The sequence below is a fragment of the Corvus cornix genome, chromosome 2 (genome assembly GCF_000738735.6).
Source record: "Corvus cornix cornix isolate S_Up_H32 chromosome 2, ASM73873v5, whole genome shotgun sequence".
NCBI classification, from domain to species: Eukaryota; Metazoa; Chordata; class Aves; order Passeriformes; family Corvidae; genus Corvus; species Corvus cornix.
Genome location: NC_046333.1, coordinates 133,072,675 through 133,100,248, shown reverse-complemented (window position 1 = coordinate 133,100,248; position 27,574 = coordinate 133,072,675). Strand labels below are relative to the sequence as shown.

At 38.5% G+C, this 27,574-nt stretch overlaps 1 protein-coding gene across 3 annotated transcripts; it reads left to right on the top strand.

Annotated features, from left to right (window-relative positions):
* Positions 1-2,386: 2,386 nt before the first annotated feature.
* ANKRD46 (ankyrin repeat domain 46) lies at positions 2,387-23,043 on the top strand. 3 transcript variants are annotated; one of them, XM_039549335.1, is made up of 4 exons: positions 2,387-2,438; positions 15,200-15,542; positions 16,809-16,967; positions 21,005-23,043. In XM_039549335.1, the coding sequence occupies exons 2-4, from the start codon at positions 15,232-15,234 to the stop codon at positions 21,219-21,221; spliced, it is 687 nt and encodes a 228-aa protein (XP_039405269.1). In that variant the 5' UTR covers positions 2,387-2,438; positions 15,200-15,231; the 3' UTR covers positions 21,222-23,043. The 3 variants fall into 3 exon arrangements, with proteins under 3 accessions (XP_039405269.1, XP_010403226.2, XP_010403223.2); XM_010404924.4 differs by having other exon boundaries at positions 2,437-2,717; XM_010404921.4 differs by lacking the exon at positions 2,387-2,438 and adding an exon at positions 2,481-2,774.
* Positions 23,044-27,574: the final 4,531 nt, after the last annotated feature.

The following is a 27,574-nucleotide window of genomic DNA, read 5'->3' as shown; positions in this document are numbered from 1 at the left end:
CTCTGGAAATTTATACCAAATATTTCCTGCTGACTCATGAGAAGAAAAATGTAAGGTTTATTTTGTTTCTTATCCTGTAGAGAGTACATGATACTACAAGATGAGCATAACAGCCTGAAAATTCTTGTCTGAATACACAATCTAGTGCAGCAGTAAGATTTAGCAGGAGAACGAAGAAGCATAGATGGACTGTGTAGATAGTGAGGCTGTGATGTAGAAGTGCCTGCACCTAGGCAATTCTGCTGTTATGTCTTTTAGAAATCTTGAAACATGCATGAAATAACTTTTACAGAGATAATGTATGCAAAACCTGGTTCCAGCTTCCTAATGCCTTGATGTTAGTTATTGCAGCGTGGTTACCATAGCTTCATGATAGACACTTTTATTAGATTTTCAGGACATTTACTTTACAAACATATATTAAGAAGAAAAATCAGTGCCATAGATTTCCTTAATACAACAGAAGAAGGCAGATACAGGCAACAGAATAGTATAATTTGCCTGCTTATACCTGCCAGATGATATGGTATTCAGAATCTTCAGACAGTACTCGGTAGCCTTTAGGAAAAGTAGTGTTGAAAGGAAACATTTATGCAGTTGTTATGGTTACAGAATGTGTGATTAACAGAAGTCAATCTAATTCAGAAGGCCTATTAGGCAGTTAAAGCACCTGCATATATGTCCTTGTGGTCACTCTAATGCCAAATAACATCGATGGTGGCCCATTTGGAACTGTTCAATCGACACGTACAGTACATTGTAATAAGCCTTAGAGCAGAAACAACTGTTCTTGTGTTCTATCTCAGCAGAAAAAAAAAATTCTGTTCTCTCTGAAATACCTCAGAGATCAACCAGACCAGTATTATGTGACATTTTCTAGCTTATGTTTGTATCTACCTATGCTTGTTGAAATGCACATGCCCTTCTAACTGTTTATTTGTTCCACTGCATGTAGTTAATTTGGGTTCTATCTCAAGGAAAAGATTTTTAGTTAGGCCAAATGAAGATGACTGTGTATTTGAGAAAATAAGAGAAGAGGACCTTAATAATTTATTTTAGATACTGTCTTTCAAAATGAATTGTCTGAAAATAATAAACCCATTGTTGAAGTCCTGAATTATAAAGCAAAAAAACCCCCAAAAACCTTCAGTGTAATTCCTTGACTGTGCACTGTTCTTTAGAGTTTTTACAACTCTAGTTACTAATGAGAATGGGTGCTGAGGCTCTGCTTTTATGTTTTGTTTTGTTTTTCTCCAGACACTGTTCAAAGAGAAAGGGCGGGGTTGACAGGAAAAGGTGCTTACTCTATTAGCAGGGAAAAAGTATTTACGTATCAGTTTATAATGTTTCTGTGAGTGTCTGTAATTGGTGTGATGGTTGAGCAGGCTATTGCCACCTAGGCATTGTCTGGGAAGGGCACGCATTTCCTCTGATCCTTCCAAGCAGACCAGACTGTTGTGGTTCACTTAGTGACCTGCTGAAGTATCATCCATCCAAAAAAAAAGCTACACTAATATTTTGGGTGAAGTCAAATAACTTCAGTCCCCACCCTTTCTCCCCTCTCACCCCCGCCCCCATTCACTTTTACTCAGAGAACCTTGGTGCTAAAGCAAGGTAGGAACAGAGGCACTGTACTTTTGCCTGAATTGTTAGCTTGCTGATTTTTGTGGTGTTGTAGGGATAGCACACACTGCAGTGTCAAAATGGCAGAATTAGAGAATCAGGTAGGTTGGAAAAGACCTCGAGTCCAACCTCTGCTGGAACACCACCCTATCAACCACACCATGGTCCAGTCTTTAAGTCCTTAAACACCTCCAGGGCTGGGGACTCTCCCACCTTCCTGGACAGTGTCTAATCGCCCTTTCTGTACAGAAATTTCTCCTAATGTCCAACCGCAACTACCCCTGGCACAGCTTGGGGTGGCGTTTTTCATCCTGTCACTTGTTACCTGGGAGAAGAGCCCGACCCCCACCTGGCTACAGCCTCCTTTCACGGAGTTCTAGAGAGCAACACGATCACTATCGAGCCTCCTTTGCTCCAGGCTGCTCCTCACAAGACTCGTGTTTCAGACCTTTCACCAGCTCCATTGCCTTTCTCTGGACTTCCTCCAGCTCCTGAATGTCCTTCCTGAATTGAGGGGCCCAGAACTGACCCCAGTGCTCGAGGTGTGGCCTCCTCAGAGCCGAGTACGGGGGGACAATCACTGCCCTGGTCCTGCTGGCCACGTTATTCCTGATTTCCTGCCTCTCGGCGGGCCGGCACCGCACCGCGGGTCCGTCCCGTCCCGGTGCCCCGGCCAAGGCGCGCCGTGAGGCGGCGGATGGTCACAGATCGCGCGGCGGCGGCGGCCTCCGCCCAGGAGGGGGCGCGCGCACCCGCCCCGCCTCTCGGCCGCTCGCTCCGCCCGGCCCCGCGCGCCCCCCGAGAGCCCCGCGCAGGTACGGCGGGAGCGGGGCCGGGAGCTCGCGGGGCCGCGGCGGCAGCGGGAGGCCGGGGAGGGCACGGCAGGGCAGGGCGCTGTCACCCCCGCTAGGGCTGTGCCAGGCCCGGGTAGGGACCGGGGACGGGCCCTCGGCAGAGCCCGGCCCGGGAGCCGGAGAGGTGGAGCGCTATGGTGCCGTTTGGTAGGAGAACAGCGGGAGCAGTGCCAGCCTTCACGGGAGGGGGGGAAACGGGGACGGGAATGGGAACACGGCCGCCCTGCTGACAAGGCGTTGGTAAGTGTGCGGCTTTGAACGTGCTTTCCAGGCGAAAACAAGATAAGTGAAACTGAAGTACGTATTTTAACCTGCTCTCATAACTGTTCTTGATGAAGCAATTACTGTTTTTAAGGGAAATGGAGTAGTTCCGTTTTTTTATTTTCTAGACCACACTAAAGCTGCTGCACGTTGTTATTGTGGTGAAAAGGTAGGGATAACACCTGAATTGTTGACAGGATAGGGAAGTAACTAGAGACAAACTATGGTGGGTAATATTGAATCGAAAATCCATCACATATGAGTATCAGAGGGTATAAAATTAGTTCTTTGAAGATCAGTCTTGAGACCAATCTTATTAAATATTTAATAGAGGTCTTGATGTAGTATTTGAAACTTCGCTGTCTTAATTTGGTAGTAATGAAGAGTTGGGAGGTATTGGCAATATAGAAGAGGGTTATAGTACAATGCAGAAAGAATTGGGTGATCCTGAGAACTAGAGTATGAAGTAGGTACAATAACAATTTAAAGAATGAGGGTTTACAGTTGTAACCTTGCAAGTAAAAAATTTGTGGAAGAAATTCTTACCGGTTGAAAGCTACGCAAAACCAAAGAATGTTAGGTAGTTACAAGATATTGAATTGTGGAAAAAGTAAATGCTGACTACAGTGATCCAGTTAAAGGAGTTACTATTATCCATGAACAGAACTCTAGAATTCTTTGTATAAAGTTAATCATTCTCAGTTAAAAAGTGGAACAGAAACAGGAAGATATGCTAAGGTCAAGCAGGGAAATTAAGAGTGTTGGAAGAGGCATTTGGCTTTTTAAAATTTTGCAGAATAATTTAAATTTTGCTTTTTATTTAAGTGTCAAGATAAACACCATGAAGTGAATAAATTGAGCTGAAGGATGATGTTAATACATGAATAATTTAACATAAATTTTAGGATTAATAATATATGAAAATTTCTAAGCATCAGAGAGCACTGATATTCAGGACCAGCCTTCCAAAAGGTCAAGGAAGAGCAAAAACCAAACACTTATTAGATGGAACGTGACTGGTTTGTAAAAATAATGTTTTTGTTTGCTGCAGCAGAGTCCTGAGCTTAGTGTTACCTGTATACTATGGATCAGTTTTTCTTTTTTGTTCGTTTGTGAAATAGATTATTGGCAAGAACTTAAATTGTTTTTTAGAAGAAAAATATTTATATAATGTTTGCAGTCTGAATAGTAGGGTTGGTGACAATCAGGAAATGACAATGGCTAATTGCTGTCTTTTTTGTGTTGAAGAAAAGGTGTGAAGAGTAAGCCGAGATGAGTTGAAGGTTGAAGTGTAGTATGTGCATCTGCTGTCTTAGCAGAGCAGTGTGAATTTGCAAGAGGGTACTCTAAAATTCGGTTCTGATCTGTAATCAGCAACACGTTTCCTCTCAGCAGGTTTTGGCTAACCCATGACATTTAGGTAAAGTTGTCTCACCAGCAAGAGCTAGGGATGTGAAGCAATGCTTTAAGTTGACTGTATTATCTCACCTCACATTCTTTTGAACTTAATGTTTGAGCACATGTGGCCTTGAAGTCCTCATCTGCAGCTCAGGACCTGAGCTACTCTGTTGTCCAAGGAGTGAGCTACTACTAGAGGCTCTTCTAGGGATTTGGGTATGCTGGAATTTTGAGGGCTGCCACTCTTTTCTTTTGATTAGTCTGTCAGTTAATATCTTCCCACATGATCTCAAGCTGTGGATATTCCACTTCCAGATAGATCAGTTAATAAGCACGTAAGATATTTTATAAGGCATTGGTTTATACATGTTATGTGAAATACATGATCCCTGAAGCATTGAGCTTTCTGGAGAGACCATCCATAGAATGCTGTTAGAGTAGGTGACAGGCCTGTCTTGAATGCATGGGCTTGTTCCACCAAATTTCCATTGTGAGTGTTCTATTGTGTTTCTAAGTCAAGAGCACAAATACTGAAATGGTCAGTTTTGTTGTGGTTTGCTTTGCTATTTAAAGGTGATACTAAATATGTGGAAAAAAAGGTTTTATCTTGTGCAGTCCCTCACTGCAGCCATGTCTGTACTTCCAGGACTTAGATTCTGGCTTTCATTCATGTATCAACACCACTTTTCTGAGTGGCATTTGTTCTTTTACTTTATCAATAAAATTTCAGTTGGCTGAGTGGAACAGAGCTGCTTAAACACCAGTTTTGTCAGTCAGCAAATTTCTGACATCCAAGTAATGCAGCTACATCAGCTGAATTTTATAATATAAACTCAAAGGCATAAATCCTGTAATGCTCACTGAGGATATTCTTTCAGCATGCTCAAGACCTCTTAAGAGCGTCTGACCAGCAATAGTGGATGGTGACAGAAGAAGGGCAGCAGCACATTTCAGGAAAGGCTTCTGGTGTATGGGCTTCCCATGGACGGTGTAAAATGCTTGTCTGTCTTCTTCACCTTGGTGGTTTTTATCCACAGAAGAATATGCCTATCCGTGTTACATGTTAGGGGCTGAGATCAGGTACATTTTCAAAGAGCTTGCTACATCCAAGGCTCATCAGCTTTTACTCAGGGTTACTGAGTAGGGTTGTAGGTACAGGTGATGTGGATCTTCAGGAAGCATTAAAACTAAGTACCTTACCAGAGGCTTTTGAGGAGACTGGATGCTTACAGCATCAAAGAAATTTCTTACATGCAGAAGTGGTTGAGTTGAAAAATTATGAAGAAGGCAAAAAGAAATTGCCAAAAAAAGGAAGGAGGCAGAAAGATGGCACATGAGCTTCAGTGTGCATAAAGTAAGATGACGTCTTGGGTAGAATAATCTAAACCATGCTCACATGGTTGTGAACTCAAAACTGGCAGCCACCAATCAAGAGAAAGTGCTTGGAGTTACCATTGAATGTTCCCTGAAAACCTAAGCTCAGTGTGCTGTGGCAGCCAGAGAGACAGGAAAATGGTGACTGTCCTTAGAGAGAAGAAGAGAGAGGGTACCATTTTTTGCTGCAGCTGGTGCACCTGTATCTGGGGTAGTGTGTATGGTTCCAGTGTCTGCATTGGAAGAAGGATACAGTGGGATAGGGAAGGGCAACCGAAAGGGACAAGGGGATCAGCTTCCTTAAGAGGAAAGACTGGAAAGTCAGGATTGTTCACAGAGGAGATTGCTAGGGCATGACCAAGACTTACACAATGAAGGCAGTGAATAAAGTGAGAGTTATTCATCCAGTCTTGAGGCGTTGAAATGGGAGTTGCTTGCTGGGGCTGTTGGGAGGGTGGTTTCAGATGGATACAGGGAAGGATGACAGGGCCACTGTGATGGCAGTGTGAGCAGGTATAGGAAGGCATTAGAAAGCGGACAAGAAGTCTGTTGAGGGGCTGCTAAAAGCGCTGCTCAGGGAGGTCCCCAATGTACTGTAGTGGCTGCTGGGGTGTGTGTGGAGAATGGACTGCAGGAAGCAGAGAGGCTCATGTGCTCTCCCAAAGGGGGATCTCTGATGGCCACTGTTGAAGGCAGAGCACTGGGTGAGTGGGATCAGTTTGATCCAGGACACCAGTTTTAGTGAACTTATGATCAAGACTGGAATAATTGTAGTTTTGGCTTCTGAACTGTTAGAATATGCATGTCAAGCCTAGAAAAGGCAGTGAACAACAAGGTGATAGTGTTTGCCTGGACATGGGTAGTAAAGCTAGGGTCAGCTATGAAAAGCTGCTGAAGGACCCCTGTAAAACTGAGTAACTGGATAACGCAACGTACTGGCACATGAGTTCAGTGTAGGTAGAGGGATTCAGATAGCATAAAGAGAATCCTAAATTCCCATATGAAATACTGGGCTCTCTGTAATGAGCATTTTGTATTTAAGATTAGCGGGTCAATGAAAATGTAACAACAGTGTTAAGCAGCAGTGAAAAAGATAAAATGAACAGTAAATATTACTGAGAAACAAGTAAAGAACAAAGAATACTGTCATACCACTGTGTTATTCCATGGTTCACCCTGAACATCCTGATTGAGTCACTCCTGCTCTGTCTCCCAGCTCAGAAAACAGAGTTAAAATGAGTGAGATTCAGAGAAGTAAAACAAAACTGGTCACAGACACAGACCCACTTCCAAATGAGGAATGACCAAGAAAGCTGGACTTCAAAATTCATCCTGGAAAGGGATGTCTGAGGAGCCTGATGAAGGCCTGTAGAATGATGAGAGGCAGGAAAAGAATGGGCAGAGGTGCTCTGTCTGTTCTCCCCACAGCAGAGGTGAGGGTTCACAAGGGAATCTACCAAGCCCCTGATTCAGCAAGATCAAAAGATGTTGTTCTTCACAGGTAGCTGAGTTGGAGAACTTACCAGAGTATGTTGTGGGTATTAGAAGTGTTTGTGTTGAAGAGGAGAAAGAGCAGATGTGGAGGCAGTGCCAAATATGTAGAAACCCCATCCATTTTGAATAGAAGAAGCAGTATTATGTATGCTTTTGGCCACCATTTGAAAAATTATACTAGGCCTAAATGGATCTTTCTTGTGATCTGCTGTGGCTAGTTTTGTGTTGGGTTCTTATTCAGAAAAGTAATAACTGACATGGACTTATTTTTACAGTTTCTCTTCATCCTTTCTCAAATAGAACTTGTCAAACCTGTTTAAAGAAACATGGGTATTTCCTGTTCATTGACTAGACACCAGGTTTCATGTTGAATTTTGAGTCTTTTACAGACAAGTTACTGGTATTTACTAAGTTATCTAAAGGCAGAAGTTTCCCCTGTATATGTGATGTCCTTTGTTTCCAGGCTCAGCAGGATAAATTCATGCAATTGATAAACATTGGTTGAGCTACTTCACTCTCAGGTTCTTTTCAATCATCTTTCATTGCATTTTTGCTCAATTCCAGCCCCTGTGCAGATCAGGAGCTTGAGGCTGGCCTCCCTGATTCTCCTCAGACTTGCCTGTTGTCCTGGGAACGCTTAGGCTGCTGGTTTACGCCTTTCAGTCCTTTAAGACAGTGTTGGGTAGACACTAGCACTACATATTTGCCTACATGGAGGATTTTTTTGAGCTTAAGCATGGTGAAGTAACTATTTATGCCAAAGTAGTATCACTATGTATATATTAATTAGAAATACAACCTTAATAGTATTACAATTTCATCTTACTATGTCACATAACATGATCCACCATGATACAATTAAGTTTTTAGTCATGCTGTGTTGATAGATATTTAGAATACTTGAAAGAGTAAATATATCAGTTTACTATTTGTCTTTGATAAACTGGTTTAATGATTTACTGTGTGAATAGGAAAATTCTGAGCAGAAATATGTGTATCCAGCAATTATAGTAAGAGTTGCATATTTGACAGTGTTAGTTGTCTTACCATCGGTATATTGATATAAATACATCATTGGTATAAAATAATGAACTTCAATGAACAAGCAGAGCAATATATTTTTTCAAAGGTAAAGTCAAGCTTACAGTTATATATAAATGACTTACAGATTTAGGAGACATCTGCTTTCAGAAGTGACCTGCTTCTGTTCACTAGCCACTAAACCAGATTTGATGTTGCACACTAAGGCCATGTCATCAAGGTTATGTATGACTAAGGGCATAGAAGCTATTATATATATTATAAGGAAAAAAAGGAAGAAAATATGAACAATATAATAATAAGTCATTTGTGACAGGTTCTTAGTTTGGTTTATTGCTCTCACTGAGTTCTGATTTCTGACGATTCCTGGTGGCCACAGAACATTTTTCCCCATTTTAGTAAATGTGTCATCTCAGACTTACTGTTTGTCTAGGTAAGGACTGGGCTTTTTTGGGAGGGCGGGGGGGTGTTTTGGATCAGTTTGGGGTTTTTTTTAAGAAACAGGCATAAATACATACTTTTTAAAATTAAATGCCTTTGGTTTCAGAACTCAAGCAACATACCAAAGTCCTCATTTCACTAACAGAGGATCAAAGCTTACATGTGAATGCTGTTTATACTGCAAAGAAGTAGCAGTTTGGATTTCAGGATCCTTTAATAAAGTTTCATAAAACCTTATTTTCAGGCTGTTCATAATTTCCTTCCCAGGAAAACAGAAAACACCACAAATGTAGAAAAAGTGGTCTGTGTGAGTCCAGGCTTACACACCACACCAGTACCTAAAGGGAACAAAACTACAGGAAAGCTGGAGAGGGGCTTTTTGCAAGGGCATGAAATGATAGGACAAGTGGGAATGGCTTTAAACTGCCAGAGGGCAGGTTTAGATTGGATGTAAGGATGAAATTCTTTCCTGTGAGGGTGAAGAAAAACTGGAATAAATTGCCCAGAGAAGCCATGGATGCCCCATCTCTGGAAGTGTTCAAGGCCGGGCTGGATGGGGCTTTGAGCAGCCTGGTTTGGTGGTGTCTAAGGTGTCCCTGTCCATGGCAAGGGGGTTGGACCAGATGACCTTTTAAGGCCCCTCCCAACTCAAACCATTCTATGATTCTGTGCGTCCCTCCCGTCAGGCACAGGAATTCATCAGTCCACGTGGTGGCAGTGTCCATCCAGACTCCGGTGCTGTTCCTGCCTGGGCAGCCTGCAGCCAGCTGGAGCTATCCTTTGTTTCTCTGTCAGTGTTGTCTTCTTTTCCAGAAGACTGCTCCTAGTCTGCGGCAAATTTAAACACAAACACTTAATTAAGACTGGAACAAATTCTCTCTACTCTGTTAAAAACCAGACAAATAAACCAGCAACAAAACCATATGTAGCAACCTTTAAATATTTTCTTGACCAGCATACACCCTACATGTTCCCAGCAGCAACAGAAAAGGAATTAGAGTAGAGGTTTGTGAAGAGGTTGATAATTATGACTGATATGATTCAATAACTTTATATAAAAACAGATGTATTCAAACTGGCCACAAAGATCAGAGAAGTACTGCAGTTATATACTGGTTTAATTGAGCCATTTGTGGGGAATTAAAGTTACAGAGTATTTGAAGAAATCTGTAAATTGCCTTTTTTCCTAAATAGTTCCTGTGCAGAAGATGAAAGATAAGCAGTGTTCAAAAATACTTAAGTATATATTTAATAGAAGTTAAATGTGCTGGAACACGTAATGCAACTGAATTAACAGTTAAGTTTAGCAACGATAAAATGTTTGTGAATCTGCTTGTTGATAAAGGTGTTTTAAGAGAATGATCTCTTATTGTTCCCTTGTTTTGTGTACATAAATACACAAAGCTTGTACTGTTTTATCTGGGGAAGCATTCTGCAACCCTGGATTGGCATTTGAGGTCTTGTATATTTTTTTATCTTGTAGTGTTGATATACTGGGCAATAATGAGCACAGCTCCCCGTTTCCCAATGCCATCGTCTGCTGGTACCTAAGAGCAGTAATAGTTGTTAAAACTTTTTCATAAAGCACTTTGTAGCCTGTACTTGTAAAGTAGTGCATACTTTGTATATGCAATGCACCAGAGTTTCTACTCACAGGATGGTCCTGACATAAAGAGAGCATTACCTGTATGTCTCATGTCTGCATAAGGGAATGAGAATGATTGAAAACAAATGGCATAAATAATGTTATTCTATTATCACCTACTGATGTGGCTGACTAGGGGCATGAGAGGGGATGAATGTGTTACAAACCTGCTGTGATACCTCAAATCCAGGAACTGTTGAAAAAATAGCTAAAGTTAGAAAGGGAAAATGCTGCAAAATACAGCGGTGTGTAAAATAGGCATCATGCTGTACTTAATCTGAGGTGCTGCTTTTAGCAGCAGTTCCATATTAGTGGAGCCATAAAACTGTTCCAGTTGTACTGAAAAGATAAAGGTTTCTCATAGAAAATACAGAACCTAAGTGGATTTTGATGTACATGCTGGGGTTCTTTCCTAAATGGAAATGAGTTGATCACATTATTTTTTTACTAAATATAATATTTATTCAGTTAAATGACTTCTCAGTAACTTACACATAAACGTCACAAAAATACATGTGTGCATGAAAACTTAGCAAGGAATTTCTCCCTCAGCATTTTAAGCAAAGTATTGGAATGTTTTTCATTCACTTAAATAATGAAGAGGAAGAGCTCTGCAAGCCACTGCCACTGAAGTGCTCTCAAAGTGCATTACAGAAAGAGGATGCTGTTTAACCACAAGGGAGTTGACAAATGCAAATTTGTCAAGTAATGCATATTGTGTGTTTGCTGGCATAGGAGGTTACTATTTCTTGGTTTTGTTTTAGTTTCCATTTCTTGGTAGTGGCAGTTTCTCTATTAGTAATCGTACTGATGCCTAGGTTCTAAATGTCAAAAGTGTGTGTTAATACTGAGACATCTCAAGGATAGAGCAATCTGGTATTGTTCTGTTGTACTGATAGGTTGTTTTACAGTAGGGACAATTAGTTCCGTTTTCCTGAATGTGCTGGGAAATACTGTAGTTCTGCAGAACTGGTATGTCCTATGGAGCAGTGACTGGGGGATTAATCCCAATTTGGCAGGTTCGTTAATACTTTTGTAGAAGAGGGATGGGTCCCATGGGTGATTCTGTCTCTCATGTGGAGCCGTTCTCTCCTGTTCCTGGGGCTGTTTGGTAGCTGTTGAACCTAATGAGAAAGTAGAGACAACAGCATGTATTTACTGTGAAATAAAACTCTGCAGAGTTAACACAAGTTTTAGGACTACTTTAAGAGGTGACAGAACTTGCATTTAGCTCTGTGGTTTGAATTTTTCAAGATCACTGCTGCCTTCTGCAGGCGAGAACATGTCCTGCAATAGATCAGTGTGTGACGCTGAGTTACCATTGTACCCAGTATAGTGAGAGACAACTGACTCGTATTAAATAAATTGGTTTTACAGAATGAATTAATATAAGCATTCCTTTGATTAAATTTTCTTATCCTGTACTAATCCACGTATGTCATTGAAGAGGCTTACAGCATAATTTCTAAAATTATTAATTAAGAAGTACAATGTGTTGAGGCTATATAAATGTATAAATCTAGGGAAAAATGTGTTCTTATGCCTTTCTAATGGGAATCCCTCTAGCTTGGGAGGATGTATTTGAATATGCTTTTTTTCAAAAAACTAATTTTCTGTCAAAGTACCAAGTTATTAAAAGCAAACCTTTTTTTTTAACAAAAATACTATTTAACAGATACATTTTCAGTAGATAGTGATGCATTTTCACAAGCAGTCATTTAATTCAATCTTTAAAAATTAGATTTATTTAACTGGTAGTAGTAATTTTTAGGGATGTTCAGGATGGTCATTTTGCAATATTTTGTGTCTTATTACTAATGCAAGTCCATTTGTCCTAATTGGTGCCTGGGAAATCAGTCCTTACTGGTAGTGTACCAGCTTATGGACAGGTTCAGAGTTGTTACCTGATTCACCTTTCAGAAGCAATTTAAAGGGAATGGCTAATGCCATTTTGTTTCTAAGTTTTGCTCCTAAATCTGTTGTGTTAGATAGTCATTGAAGCAATAAGCTTTTTGATACTGTGGGCCGAAATGCAAGCACCATTGGTTTAATCAAAAATACCTAATTAAGTTGACTTGAAATTTTTTTATGAGTTTTGTTACACAGGAAATTTTGCTAAGTCGGGTTAATTTTGAGGCAAGAACATGTCGTTTGGGGACTGACATTTTAAAGATGGTGCATAGTTCAGCTTAGTATGCAGCTTGTATTTGGCATAGGTTAGCTAGCCATATGTGAAATAGTAGAAAAAATCTTTTTAATCACAAAGATAAATTGAACCAGATGGTCCAGATTTTTTTTTTTTTGTGAATGTATTTGCTTAATCCACAATCTTCAAGTATTGGGAAGAAGGATTTGCTTCATCTTTGTCTTTCTTATTGTAAAATACTAAGGTTTTACTTTAGTCTTCTACACATCAGTGATCAGTTCTAGAAGATTCTAGTGATAATAAATTCTGAATCAGAATTACTTCCGGTTACACTTTCTGCTAACTGCTAGTCTTTGCACATCCTTTTCTGAGAAGATAAGGAGGTGACTTTTTTGTCTTGGTATTATTAGCTAATATTTCATCAAAGTTGGGGAATTCTGTAAGGCTTTACCAGGCATACATATCTGATATGAAAATACAAACATTAGCTTACCTTTAACAGAGCATGCCATGCTGTTTCTCAAATAGCGTAAGTCTCTTCCATATAATATTCTCATGTTGATTTATGTTAGGCCTTGTTTTATTAAGCAGGTTTAAACACTTGAGCATTATCTTACAAGCGAATCACAATCTTTTTGTCAAGTGTGAGTAGAGGTTTGTGCTATTGATATGCTGCTACTATGGCTGATAATTGGAGGTTTTAAAATTATTTATGATCTTGCTTTAGGGAAGATTTAGTGCAGAGTATAAAGGTCACAATCACATCACAGAGAAACTGGGCCCATTTTTTTTTCTCAGCGAAGACTCGGCGAGCAGAGTGGAAGAATTCTCATATCATTCGTGATTTGGGTGGAAAATGGGCAAGAAAATTGAATTGCTGTCATCTGGGAATTCTTAGCTTTGTAGCATCCAGGGGGTTGTAACATATTCATTGAAAATGCAAGTAATTACATTGTCCTTTCTTGCTGTATAGGGTTATAAGGAAGTGCCCTACATGACGCCAGTCTCGTGCGAAGTTCTACAGTGTATCAGTGAACTGGCTACTTGCTCTTGGAGATGGTTGTGGAAAAGGGTTCTTGAGCCAGTGATGTGCTGTCCCGTGCTTAAAAACATACTTGCAGCCTAGAGGAATGTACTCTGCTTAAAATCATTCCTTATACAGATACCAAGACATAGAATTTATTTCTGTCTCTTTCTCTCCAGCATCCAATAAAGAAAAAAAGGTTCTGCATTTCTGCACTGGAAAACTAGACAGTGTTGATATACGTAGCAGAATTTGTCCAGATAGGAAACACAGCCTAGTGAAGTTTAAATATGATCTATTAATCTCAACAGCCCCCCAGTGCTAGAGCTGTTATTCAGACCAGTGTGTGAACATTTTGAAATTACTTCTGTAGGTACTTTGATATTGAATTTGATCTAAAACATAGGGGAAGAGCTATAAAATACAGACATGAACTCTCAAAAAAGGAGAGGTTTTAAATTGAATTCTTTGGCTACTGGCCATGTTTCCATTCTCCGGGCTGAATGAGTGCACTGGTGTGGAAGGATACCTTATATAGATGAGAAAATTTAAATCTGTGTATAGCAGTTTTAATAAGAGGTTCGGATAGTTAATTAGAGCACTGCTACACCATGAGCCCAGAATAGAAACCTTGGTCAAGTGAAAAATACTGTTTCAAGTGATGTTTCAGTTCACTCTCTATTCAAAGCTTTTCTAGTAAAATCACTTTTCCCTCCTGTCACTTGAACTTTGTCTTGTCTATATTGCGATTTCTTCTAGAGGATTTTTACTTGTTTATATGATTTTTTTTCTTTTTTACCTCCTCTCTGAGGCAATGCAAAAAGAGGACTGTTGTGCAGTCTTCTAGGTGTTTTCATTGCTTCTTAAAATTGCCTCATGAACATTTTACCATTCTCTTGCTAAATCATTCTCTTTCCTTATTGTTTTCAAGTCATCTTTTCTGTGTCCCATAAGCACACAGTCTCATCATACCCTCATTATTTGACTTATCCTTAAAATACTCTTCTGCAAAACTGAAATCATAGTCCATCAAATATTCTATACCAAGTAATCCATGGTGAAACATATATCTTCCTCTTTCATGTCCTGTTACAGAAAAGGACTTAATCCTTTATTTAATATTAAGCCAAGGAAACTACATATGTGTTTCTTCATGAGATTCTAGTCAAACCCACAGTAGCTCTGTACTTGATTTTACCATTGTCTTCCTTGTACCCACTTCCAGTTTTCAGTGGGCAGTTTCACCTAATACATTCAGTTTTCTGTGTTCTGTATTGCTGTTTTTGTTTGTTCAGTAGTTTGTGTATCTCTGGCACTGTAAAAATAATGTTCTGGAAAGGCTACTGAAAAATATATTTCTTGCAGAATGGAGAAATCAGTATTTTTATTAATCAAGCATTTTTAGCTGTACTGTAGTTTGTGCATTGAAGTTCAAATTCAGAGGGTGAAAATCCCATTAGAACAGCTTTGCTTATAGCTGGTAAAAATTGCAGTTAGTGTCACTGTACCAGTGGATTGAATTGTTTATAGAGTTTTCCCATTTATGAAAGGTTCTTCCTTTCTGTCCCAATCTGTGGTGTTTTGCCCTTTAATACCAATACTACTACGTGTGATTTCTTACTAGGTTGAAAACGAATCACCCATCTTGCATTTGTGGCAGAGATCTTAGCAGTTTTCTCTCATAACACAGCTTTGCTGCTCTTTCCAGAGGTGTGAGCTCTTTCCATATCACCAGAAGGGAATGCAGCACATAAAGTTAACGTGTATTAAAAGGAAGATTTCAGAGTTGGCCTATAAGCTAGTTTGCATTCTTGTTTGGGAACCTGAGCAGTCTACTGAATATTAGCATTGTGTTTATTTGCCTGGTTTCACCATCATTTCTTCACTCTTCCTTGCAGGTTAGTCAGCTCCTCCTAAAAGAATCAGAGCAATGTCCTACGTTTTTGTGAACGACTCCTCCCAGACAAATGTGCCGCTGCTGCAGGCTTGTATTGATGGAGATTTTAACTATTCCAAACGACTGTTAGAGAGTGGCTTTGACCCAAATATTCGTGACAGCCGAGGCCGAACTGGCCTTCACCTGGCTGCAGCCAGAGGAAATGTAGACATCTGTCAACTCTTGCATAAATTTGGTGCTGACCTACTAGCCACTGATTACCAGGGTAACACAGCTCTTCACCTGTGTGGGCATGTCGATACCATCCAGTTCCTAGTTTCTAATGGACTTAAAATTGATATTTGGTAAGTCACTTTTTACAGTATATATTTTATAATATATTAATCTTCTCTCACCAGAGCCTCGCATATAAATCTGCTGTTGCTGAAATGCTGTATTTGGTGCAATTCTACTTTATAAAGATACCACTTAATAAGAAAAACAAAATAAAAAGGCAGGAAAACAGTAAGAGGCCACTTCGGCTAGTCTGTGCAGCAAGCAAAGCAAATGAGAATAGCTGGTGTGGGCTGCTGAATCTGATTCTGCCTCATTGATGACATCGCTGCCCTGGTTTGGCCAGACAGCCAGGTGTGGGTGGTTGGCACCAAAGAAAAAATCACATTGACTACTTTAAAAGAATTTCCTCCACCCCAGTTTCTATTGTTGTACTATATAAGACAAAAAAAATACAGTATATGTGTGTGTAAGTTCATTCCCATACTCCTCTGGTAACAATGCTTCCTTTCAGTGTTTTTGCCCTCCCTCAAAGTCTATGACTCAGAATATTGTATATTCTTTCCTTCTGGCTTCCAGCAGCTGTCAGATGCCAGTGTTCAGATGGAAGCTCTCAAGCTGCAAAATAGCTGGCTGTGTCATTCCTGTACTGAATCACTTTGTTTGTGGAACTTTCTGCATATTCACAACGTGTGCAAAAACCAGGAGTGAAGTCAAAACCTTTGAGTTTTTAAATCTGTGCCTTTTTCACCTGTCTCTCATTAATGTTTTCAACTCAGCAAAACTAGTTATTGGTAAACCGGATTATTTATGGGTTGTGGGGTGGGATTTTTCCCCCTCATTTCAAACAGCTCTGGTGGAAATTCCTGGTCTAAAGGCAGCTCTGGACCTATTCACTATTATTTTAATAGCAGCAGAGGGACCATCTGTATTTTATTTCATTTTTGCCTCATGTCCTAATACCCTCATGGAGAAGGAACTATTAGGAGCCAGATTGCACAATTCTTGAAGTTAAGGTTAAACTTGAACATTACCATAAATCTACTGGGGTTTTTTTTGTGTTTTTTTTTCTATAACACCCAGAGATTCCAATTATATTAGAGTCCTAGGAATTCTGATTTTATTACAGGGGGGAAAAGAGTTGTGCAATTTCAAACCTAAATATACTGATTTTCTTCTATAGCCAATTGTGCTGTAACTTGAATAGATTGGAATTTATTACTGTCTGATAAAACAAAATAGTTCTGAGGACTTACTAAATTGTAATATGCTGAGTTGACCTATTACAAAAATTCTATATTAAAATTTTCTTATGTCTTTTTATGGGCTTGTTTTAGCAACCACCAAGGTGCAACACCACTTGTTCTTGCCAAACGAAGGGGTGTGAATAAAGATGTGATTAGACTGCTGGAATCTTTAGAGGAGCAAGAGGTGAAAGGATTCAACAGAGGAGCTCACTCAAAGCTGGAGACAATGCAAACAGCTGAAAGCGAAAGGTATTTACCAAACAAAAAGAATTACTAGGAGAAATAATGTTTATGGCTTTTAGATTTTGACTTGATTGTTTATTCCTCAAAACAGATAATATCAAATTTGGCCTGATACTATCAGACAAAATCTAAATTGAGTGTTAAATTTTGGAAAAATCTCTTTAATCAGACCAAATGTAAGGAAAAAAAGAGCTTCTATTGAGATTTTAATTTTATGGTAGAAATTTAAAGAAATAATTATTCATTTTCCATTACAGAGTCCCAAACACAAATATTCTACCACCTGCCAAAAAGCCAAGCGGGAAATAGTGTGAAATGCAAAATGCCATTATCACAGGCTAACCTGACATACTTTTGATGATTGTCTATGCAAAGAAGGGGTAGCAGACTTTTCATCCATCTGAACTTGAATAAAAGATTTATATGGTGCTGTATATAAAATTTCTATCGTTAGTAGTCCTGGAAAAGATGGAGAATAAGAATTTCATGGTGGCAAAAGAGACAGTTAATGCAGAACTGAAGGTTTTGAGAAAATTGCTGACCATTTTCAGGCAAAGTATTGGGTTAGAGGGAAGTTACTAATGATGAATTCCTAAGGGTCTGGTTTTGGGACTGTGCTTGCTTAGAATTTTCTTAAATGAAAAAAGCAAAAGCATGAGAAGTAGAAGCATGTTAATGATACCAAGAAGTGAGATACAGGCAACCTTGAGGAAAATTGGGATGGCGTGGACAAAAACCTGGGGTTACAAGGAAGAGGAAACCAGTAGGAATAAATTGTAATTTTGTAGCACAAAATGCAGCTCTTAGTTACTGAAAGCTGTGTGCCATAAAATCAAAGTTTCTCAGTGGAAAACAAACATATAGGAGAACAGGCTTGGTGCATTAGTCAGTTGCAGGAGTTAATGCTACCCTGAAAAATGCAATGAAGTCCTACAAAGCACAAAACATGTATTTCACTACATAAAGAAAACTCTCAGTCCTGTTGCATAAAGCAATGGTGACTTCTGCTCTGTAGTACGTCTTGTTATGCTCTTTACCTGCATTCAGAAGGGTTGTGGCTTTCTTTATATTGTCTAATGATGGCCATGAACTATGACTACTGGAACAATATATCACAAAAGACAGGGAGTTTTGTCGTATAACTGTTGCTCGGTTTAAGTGAAAATGTAGACAAGCTGTACTGTAAACAGGAAAGAGGCTGTATAGATGGAGTTAGATCTAAGCTGAGTAAACAGAAAAGGTGAAACTAACAAAACTGCAGAAATAATGCCCAATACTCCCAGTGAGCAGACATGAAGTTCTTATACATCAGTATCTTATACCCCACCTGTCAGAGAGACTGTTTTAAGCCCTGAAACAGAAAATGAATTTTATTTTCAAAATTACATGGTTATACATTATAAGAATTAGTGCATATTACCTTTCTGACTTCACTAACTTTTATTGAAAATTTCTTGACACACAGAAGTGCACTTAGGCTGGTTTTGTTTAAACATATGAACCAGCAGCTCAGCCCCGGTTAAATTTTGATTTGATGGTGTCCCTTTACCGAACATAGCTTCCTTTCTGTTATTTGACCTTCATAAATGTTACATTGTTTGCTTTGGCCAGGAAGTCAGCAACTCTCCTTGGGGACAGGCATAGAGACATAAACAGTGCAGTACCCAGCTTGTTGGGAGCGTGTTTAAAATGTCTGAAATACATTATTTTTAAAGTAACAAATAGCAGATGCCTACAGGAGCCAAAGCAAATGAGCTTGTGTGCTGTTTGCTTTGTAAATAAATAATGTCTTTTTACCAGTTGGCTTTTCAGACCTCCACAGTTTCACTTCTCCCTCTTCATATTATTTTCACATTTTAGAGACACTTGGATTAATGTCTTCTGTCCTCTGCCCTCTGATCTCTTACATTATGTATGAACCTATAGAGAAATAACGCTCTTTCTAAAAACAGCCTCTGACTTCAGTTTTTTGCTCCTTGTTACATGCAGTTGCTGGTGCTCTGGAAGCAGAGGCCAGAGTTCTGTTCCCAAGTCAAATTTGGTTTTGCTTGCTTTGCCCTCCTGCGGGTGAGGAGCAGCCGTGCTGCCAGGAGGCAGAGCTCCCTCTGTCCCTTTCTCACACAGACGTGTCTTTCTGCACAGCCCAGCAGGACCTGTGGCTGTGCCACAAGTGTGTCCAGTTGTGAACTCCCACCTGCTGTTGGACACAGGAGAACCTCTGTGCTGTGTGGCACAAACTCTTCTGAGGACATGTTGCTGCATTACCAGTTCTTATGCAGCTGTAATTTGTAATAAGAAAAAATATTTTGAATAACATTGATTTTAATTGGCTCATAATATAAAATAGCAAAAATATTTTCTTTGTGCCCTTTTTAATGAGCAGGCATGTGATCTTTTCACTTAAATTGTATTGCACCTTTATTTAACCTCTCTGTGGTTACGTATTAACTAGTTAGTACTTACTAAGAAGTTCAGTTCTACACAAAGGGCTGTCTTTTATTAAACCCTTTGTTTTGCTTGGGAAATCGTAATAAGCAAGGAAGATGACTAAATCCTGCAGCTATGGGCAAGTTAAAATAGCTTTACAGTGTGGTAAATCTTTACAAAACAAAAATGCAGGCTTTTAGTAGGAAATTCCTGAAATCTTGTGCATGGGATGCTGCAATACTTGAGCAAGCTGTGGTAGTTCAGGCTAATTGTTCTTCACTGGTTGTACTTCCTGAGAAAAAATACTATATGAATAGTGTGAAGTTTTCCCATGGTGTAATCTTAGAAGAGAGATTCATGAATGAGACTTTTTTCTGATAACCATCATTTTTCAATTGATTTCTGTCATGAAGAACAGCAGCATTTCTACAATTAGTTTTGACTTGGAAATTACTTTTCCCAGATTTTTTTTTTTTTAATTTTTATTATTAGTCCTATAAGAAATATCTAGGAATATGGTAACTGAAAGCAGTTAAAAGGGAGGAGAAAAGATATGGGTTTTTTTCCTCTACTTACATTCTGCTTTTGACATCATTGCGTATGTGGTTGATTCCACCATTTCCTTTCTGTGGTTGTCAGGGCCTGATCCTGAAAACACCCATGCATGTAATTTCACTCAAGAGAGAAGTAATAAGGCTGCAGATGGCCAAAATTTAAGTGAAATCAAGCTATGAGGAAGCTTCCCTAGTCTTCATGAGATTTTTCGTAAGCAACAGATAGTTTCATGTTATAATTGTCCAACCAGCAAAATTGGGAGAATTACAGAAGAAGCCATGCAATATTTTGAGACAACATACATCTTTTCTAAAGGTCATCCATTGTCAAGAATACTGCCTCACTCAGATTTCATATTTGCTTTTCATTTAAAAGTGAGATCCAGTCCCTAATTTATAGTCTGACAATTTAAGGGGACCTGATGGATTGGTAGTGGAATGCTAAAACATCAAAGCAGTCACTGCCATATGGCAGAAAACACAGCAATGCCAACTAGTTCAGAAAGTTTCTGAACTTCTTGTTATCCAAATTTATTGTTTTCTGTGATTTTTTTTGTGCTAGAGAAGTGGCATGTAACAAAGACATCCAGGAGAGTAGTAATGGTTACTGCAGAATTCAGCATCTAAATTAATATTAGTTAAAGTTTGCATTTTATTCATCAGAGTTTATTTTTAGTCATGCTTTGTTTTAACAACAAATAATGTGTGCCTCTTGAGGTCTTAACTTACGCTTCGTTATATTTTACTAAGCCATATTTAGTAGGAATTATGGGGACTGACCTTTGAAGGCTTCTGGGTAGCAGGCCTGAAAACTCAGTGCAGTTGTACATAAACAAATATCATTCTCTTTGCACAGGTTAATAAAATGTCCTTTCAGCTAATATAAGTTTAGGAGTTTTTTCCTGATTTGATTTGTCTTGATTTACCAGAAGCAATGCTATAAATCATTTGGGGGGTTTAATTTTTAATTTAGAATGTTTCAGTTGCCCTTAGTAGGATCACTGTCATACTTACAGGTGCATTCTTTTCCTCTGATGTATTTTTAACTTTAATCCTTTGTAGTGCAATGGAAAGCCATTCCCTTCTTAATCCAAACCTACAGCAAGGTGAAGGAGTTCTTTCCAGTTTCCGCACAACATGGCAAGAGTTCGTGGAAGACCTGGGCTTCTGGAGGGTGCTGCTCCTCATCATTGTCATTGCTCTTCTGTCCCTTGGAATAGCATATTATGTTAGTGGGGTGCTTCCTTTTGTAGAAAACCAGCCTGAACTGGTGCACTGAAGCAAATGCAAAGAAGTACAGTGTCCTTTTCCCTGTTCTAATCTAATCTTATTTTGAGCTTCTTGGAATTATTCTCTTGGTGCAGACAGTGGCAGCTGTATATACTGTTTGCCTTTTGTACTTGCTATTAACTCCTATGAAAGAGGGATTAATTAATTTCAAGTAAAACACTAAATTCTAAAGCATTCCTAAGCTACCTCTGTCTTATGTTGACTTGCAAGCAAGATGTGAAGATAGTCCTCTCTGATAAAATATTGTGATTAGAAAAGGCCTTTCATTATGAATACTAAATTCCTGCATATTAAAAATATATTCTAGTACAGAACCAAATTTGGTTTATTTTTCCTATGAAGAGAGGTAAATATATTGTTGGATTTTTTTGTATGTGCTTCAGTTGAAAGAAAAATACTCTTAAAAGTCCTCCTCAAGAAATCTAAATAATGTAATAACACATTCTGATATATAGACAGTGATAAGCTGCGACTCCATAGTAATTTTAATGCCTCTCCACAGTTTCTTATCTGCTAGTTTATAAAAAGAATGAGAAATAGTTCAAGTTCTACTATGTCTCTGATGTATAGATCACTCCTTTATTTATTAGGTTATTAGATATAGTGTGTCTTCCCAGATGAATTTAATGTTGTTAATACCTGCCTGAAGTAAATATTGTATAATAAAACTGTCGTGCTTTGGAAGAAGCCTTGGGCTAAAAATTTTGCATTTTTGTTGAAATGTTGCTAAGCAAACCTTTCTTTGTAAGGGTAATTAAAGAGTGATTTAGGTGTTCTGTCATGTATGTAATAGTTCTGTAAGGTCATTGTGAAAAATGTCATGAAGGGTAACTTTTTCTTCATCCCATAAGGATCGGACTGAACCATATAACTGTGTTTTCATGTTTGTGGAGAGAACTCGATTGAATAGAATTCCTTTTTAGAATTGTTTTCCATTTCAGTTGCTTTCAGACAGAACCTACACGCTTGTGAATTATTTTCTGAGTATGCAGAATACAAGTGTTTAAAATACTAATATTTAGGAGCATTGTATGAAATTAAATCTTGATCCATTCTGTACTTTGAAACCCTTTGTTGTAAATAATCTAGGGATAAAAATCCATTAGATATTCCTTTATGAAAGCTAGAAAGGTATTGAATAGTAAGTTGGAGGTTTTCAAAGAAAGTGGATTCTCTCACCCCATGCCCATTAGACATCTAATTCTCTTTGTTGCCATTGCCTTGAAAATCCCAAACAAAATGAATTCTGCGAGCATAAGGAATCAATTTTTATTTTTTTAATTAGCCACTCCTCAGTTGTTGCTAAATAACATGAAACATTTATTGTACATTTAAATGTAACCTACATTATTCTGTTCTGGTACCATGTATATTTTTCTTTCTTGTTTATTGATTTGAATGAAGGGGGTTGTTGTCTTTGTTTTGATGTGTTACATGGGTTTTGCTGGAGCTGGACCCCATTCTAAATTGCATCTGAATAAATCTTGATCTCAATTCTTAAGTTAGAGCTTAATGACACAATACATTTTTAGCAGCACAATGCTGCAGAAAAGAAAGCATCTTAAAAAAAACCCAAATGAGAGCATATTCCTCTTCTGAGTATTTCAGTTATGGTACCGTTGTTCATGAACAGATAAATATAAACTCATCATATACCTAAATTACATTTACTTTTCTAAATAAGTACATTTCTGTTAATAATACCATGCATCTTGATTAATGACATTGTCTTTCAGTATGTATTATCTGCATAATTTGTAATTGTATTCTCAGTATGGGTGAATGCCACAAATAAATACATATAGTCAATATGTTTTGGTTTATTATTACATTAGTGCAGCAGTAACTCATTTTACTGAGTTTGATGTGCATTGATAATGAGTATTTCAGAAGTGGGCAGGTTCCCTACACAAGAAATGGCAACCATGGAGTTGCTGTAAATGAGGTTTTAGAGCACAGTTCCTTTAGATTTGCCTGTTTTATTTTCAGTATTGTTGCTGAATTAAAATTGCTTCTGTCTGTCTCTCTTCTCTTAGATTCAGTTGTTGAACATGTGGTCTAGAGGCCTCTCAAAATTTAAGATTACCTGTGAGGGGGTATGAAACATAACCAAGAAAACCAAGCTGTAGCCTTTCCTATTTTGCTGCGTGCATAAGCACACATACAGGAACTACACATCAAAAAGGTTTGAAAAATTTTATTTCAAATTAAGATATTTCATGTTTTAAACCAGAAAGAAATCCAAAGCACTGTTTGAACTTCACTGTGTAATGAATGTTGCTCATTGAAATAAGGACATGATAAATGTCTGATAAAAGTGGAGTTTGTTCTGTATATACCTCTGTTATTGAAAAAGGTCTGCTGTGCCTTTCAATATCTCTACAAACACTAATGTCTTCCTTTTCAAGGACTTCTAAAGAATGAATTGCCTCCTGTAACTTTAGCTTACTTGTCTTAGGGGGTTTTACTTTACTATTTCAGTAGTTTTTTAGATCTTGGGTTGTCTGTAAATAAGATATCTTTTATTTATTATTGCAGTGGTGTCTTGGTACCTTGATCCAGGTACTTACTTTTGTGCCAGGCAACACAAAATTCAGCTGAAGTGCTTAAATATGATTAAGATAACAGGTGCATCATATTATCCTGCAAGTGCAGGTACAGAATTATCCCTGCTGCCACCAGAAATTAATTTCATAATGTTAATACAGATTCAAGATTAGTCACTCTTTAAATTCAAGACAGATTGTTGTCTCAAGCTGTTCTTAGACTAATGAGCTGAAATGGAATAAGGAATTGAGAGGGGAAACAAACATGGAGGTATGAAGTGATTTCTTTTTCCAGTGACATGAAACAACTTGGTGGACTAGATAGCGCAGGGTAAACTGGAGTGTAAAAAGGATAGACACAGGCTCCTCTGCAGTGGGCTGTCCTGGTGCTCACATTTATCCCATGGCAAGATCACACCTATCTTACCTCATAGTAACTTATTAATGTACCATATTTCTTTATCTTCAAGATCTCTGTTTTCACTCATATTGGTAATTTGCATTGTAGAAGGGGATGTTCTGTTGAGTGACTGTCATGAGTAGATACTGTTTCTGGCTGCCACTGCACAACAGGTATTTAATTACTGGACATGATCTGGCACTGAGAGGCTTTTCATAATGAAAAGCTCCTATGAGAGAAAGAACATGGTTTCACTTTGAAATACTGAAACATAAGATCTAGGTAGTTTCTGGGTCTGCAGGTAATGGGGAGTTGGATTTTACTATCAGTCAGTGAATATCTAAGGCTGTTTTTAATAGTTAAAATAAGTAAAAATTATGAGCTCTGGCTAGTTAGCTAAGTAGCTCTTTTTCTAGTCAAAATATATTTGGTCATAATTACTTAGGGAAATGCAAATTAAGTAATTTATTCAGAAGTACAAATTGCAAGTGATGACTTCCCTGAAAACTCAAAAAAAGGGTGATACTGTCTGGTGTCATATTCAGGATTTATAAAAATGTCTAGCATATATTTAAATGTTACCTAAAGTTGACGTTTAACAGAACAGATAGTTTCCTCAGCTGACACAAATTAACTGGTTTCTGAAGTTGTTCCTGTTTCTGAAGTCAGCTCTTTATTAAATTCATATTGGAATTGGTCGTTAAAATAAGTCTTCAATGATGTGAGAATTAGGTCAGAATGCTTTTCCTTCATTTGTTGTTCTTTTTTTTTTTTACATTTTGATGTTAATCATTGTAGACTGATTACTTGTGATACACTTTGTAAAATTTCCTCAGTGATTCAAAGTGTTACAGAAAACGTTGCCAGTTGTTCCTGCACTTTTCATCTGTGGTGTTGGAGCTTTCTAGGAGAATTCAAATGTCATTGCAGTTTCATAACCTGCAGTTCTCTGTGAACTCTCTAACTGCTGAAATACTGTTGAATCATGAATCCTGAATCTGTATTAATATTATTAAATTCATTTATGGTGACAACAGAGATAATTCTGGACATGCACTCACGGAGTATTACGATGTGCCTGTTATCTTAATCATATTTAAGTACTTCAGCTGAATTTTGTGTCGCCTGGCATTTTTTGTACTGCTCTGACAAATGCTTCAAGGGGAGAACACTTTTAAAACACTCAGTATTAGGAAACAAATGCAACTAATTGGTAGTTCTTTGCTATTTATTGCTGGGAACTGAAGTGTTCCCAGAGTCATGCTGCCAGAGAAATCTGAGATGAACAGTAGAAGTCCCCGACTGACAGTGATGTGGTGTGTCTGTGCTCTTATGCAAAGCAGGATGGGTGCTCTGATGTTGCAGCTGAGCAGTCTGCGTGTGCAGAACCCTGAAAAATGTGTCTCTGCTGTAGGCATTTACAGTTTGTAATTCACTCCTGTAACTAAGCATTGAGCAACTAGTATTTCCTAATGACTATGATGAGACAAAACTGTTGTTCTTCATTAATGCCAAGGGAACAGGGAATCTACTGGAAATTCCCATAACTAAAAAGCAACAAATTGGAATATCTTATGAAGTGAACAAGTCACAACCATGGCTTCAAGTGACACATCCTTTCCATTTGTGATTTTAAACTGCCTTCTGGATAAGGAAAAAATAGGGAGAGAGACATTTGGAACAGAATTTGTTGTGTGCTATGTATGGTTCGCAGAAACTAGGAGGGAAGTGACTGCAGTGAGCCAAGACAGCAGCACGGCAGGCAGAGCAGTGTGATACCTTCATGAATCACTGCTTAAAGGCCAGTCCCAACGCTTGCAAGCAGTGCGAGGAGTGACCAGTAATAGCTTCCTAGCAGGAGAAGGATTTCACTGGCTTGTGATTACACCATCTCACAGGGGTGGCCGTGCAGCCCTGCAACCTGAGCTGGCCCTTCTTGAATTTCAATGTCTAGAGCGCTGCTATTTCAGACAACTGCGTGTTTGAATGTGTGCCTACATTAACAGCTGCTCATGTGGAAGCCAAACTGGTTCCTCTTGTACAAGGATCCCTCTGCACATAGGTTAGCAAAAGAAGTTTTACCAAATGTGAACAGAAGCTCTTTGTAAAACATTAAATATTTCTGGTGTATTAAATTATGTTTATCTAAATATCAGAAGGCAGGAATCCAGATGAAGGATCAAGTATACGCAATAATATCTCATTTTTCTTTGCCAAAGAAAAAAGAACAAATAACATTCTCTTAATGCAAAGCAAGAAGAAAATCACAGTAAGTTTGTTTTGATCTGTAGAATATGAATTCCTTAATAAGCCAAATTCCTTAGTATGAGGGGTTTTTCAAAGAAATACTCTGGCAGGTAAGTTTTCTAAAAGAAAAGCTGACATAGCCTTGCAGGGGTGCAAAGGTAGTAATGTTTAAAGGCTGTCTGGCTTAATGAAGTGTGCATACTGAAAACTAGGTAGTAGAGTGAATTTTTGCTGGGATGTAAGAATTGAAATGCCATATGTTCATCCTCATATTGTTGTTGTCTCATTGCAGGCTGAACATCTGGCTTGGTTTGTTTGGCTACAGATATTTTCAGACAAAAATAAAGTGTGTGGATATCAATAGGTTTCAGCTGGCAAGACCAGTTTCTGTAGACGACATGAAGGGTAATGAAGTATCCTATTGAGAGTCATGACAGCTTGTATGTGGACTGCACAATCCTGCCAGATGTTTTCCTTACAGAACTGGTGGTTTTCTCATTTATGGTACTGATTTGAACCCTTGTGTCAGTCAGTGAACACCAGTGGTGAACATAGGGCTTGAACTGAAGGCCATTCTCAAAGTTTTTAATTATAATGGAAGTCAAAGCTTTATTCTTTCTTTCAAAGTTCAAGGAACTTTTTTTTTTTTTAATCTAATGTTTACTAGAACTACAGCCTGCAAATGTACACAGATAATGAGCATGTAGGTGTCCTTACTCTGTGCACTCCTATGCCAAAAGGGTATTTAGGAATAGCAAAAAAGACCTCCAGTGAGATCAGTTTGAAATAAGTCTGATTTAAGGAATTCTGGTGTTTGTAATTTGTCATCAGATTGGTATTTAATATACCACCAGTTCTGTTTTTATTTGTTGTGCTGACTTAGTGACATATTTTCTTGGTCCTGGTGATAGAAGAAGGGTAGATAACATCATCTACCTCTCAGAGGTGTGCTTCCCCCACGGAGCACCATTACTTTGATAGTAAGTCAATTTGTCAGTTTAAAAATGTCGGCTCTCTTTGGTTTTTAGAGTTATGCTGTCTGTTTTGCAAAGTGAGAAGCTCATTTGCTAGTGTAGTACAGTTTGTTTAGTTAAACACTTGGGTTTTTGTCCCATTTTTCACGTGAAATTCAACACTGGTTAGAGGAAC

Bases quoted from the DNA above. Each gene is read 5' to 3' on its own strand.
- ANKRD46 (XM_039549335.1), top strand. From the start codon at position 15,232: ATGTCCTACGTTTTTGTGAACGACTCCTCCCAGACAAATGTGCCGCTG. The intron at 15,543-16,808 runs GTAAGTCACTTT...GGCTTGTTTTAG, and splicing joins GGACTTAAAATTGATATTTG to CAACCACCAAGGTGCAACAC. The intron at 16,968-21,004 runs GTATTTACCAAA...AATCCTTTGTAG, and splicing joins CAAACAGCTGAAAGCGAAAG to TGCAATGGAAAGCCATTCCC.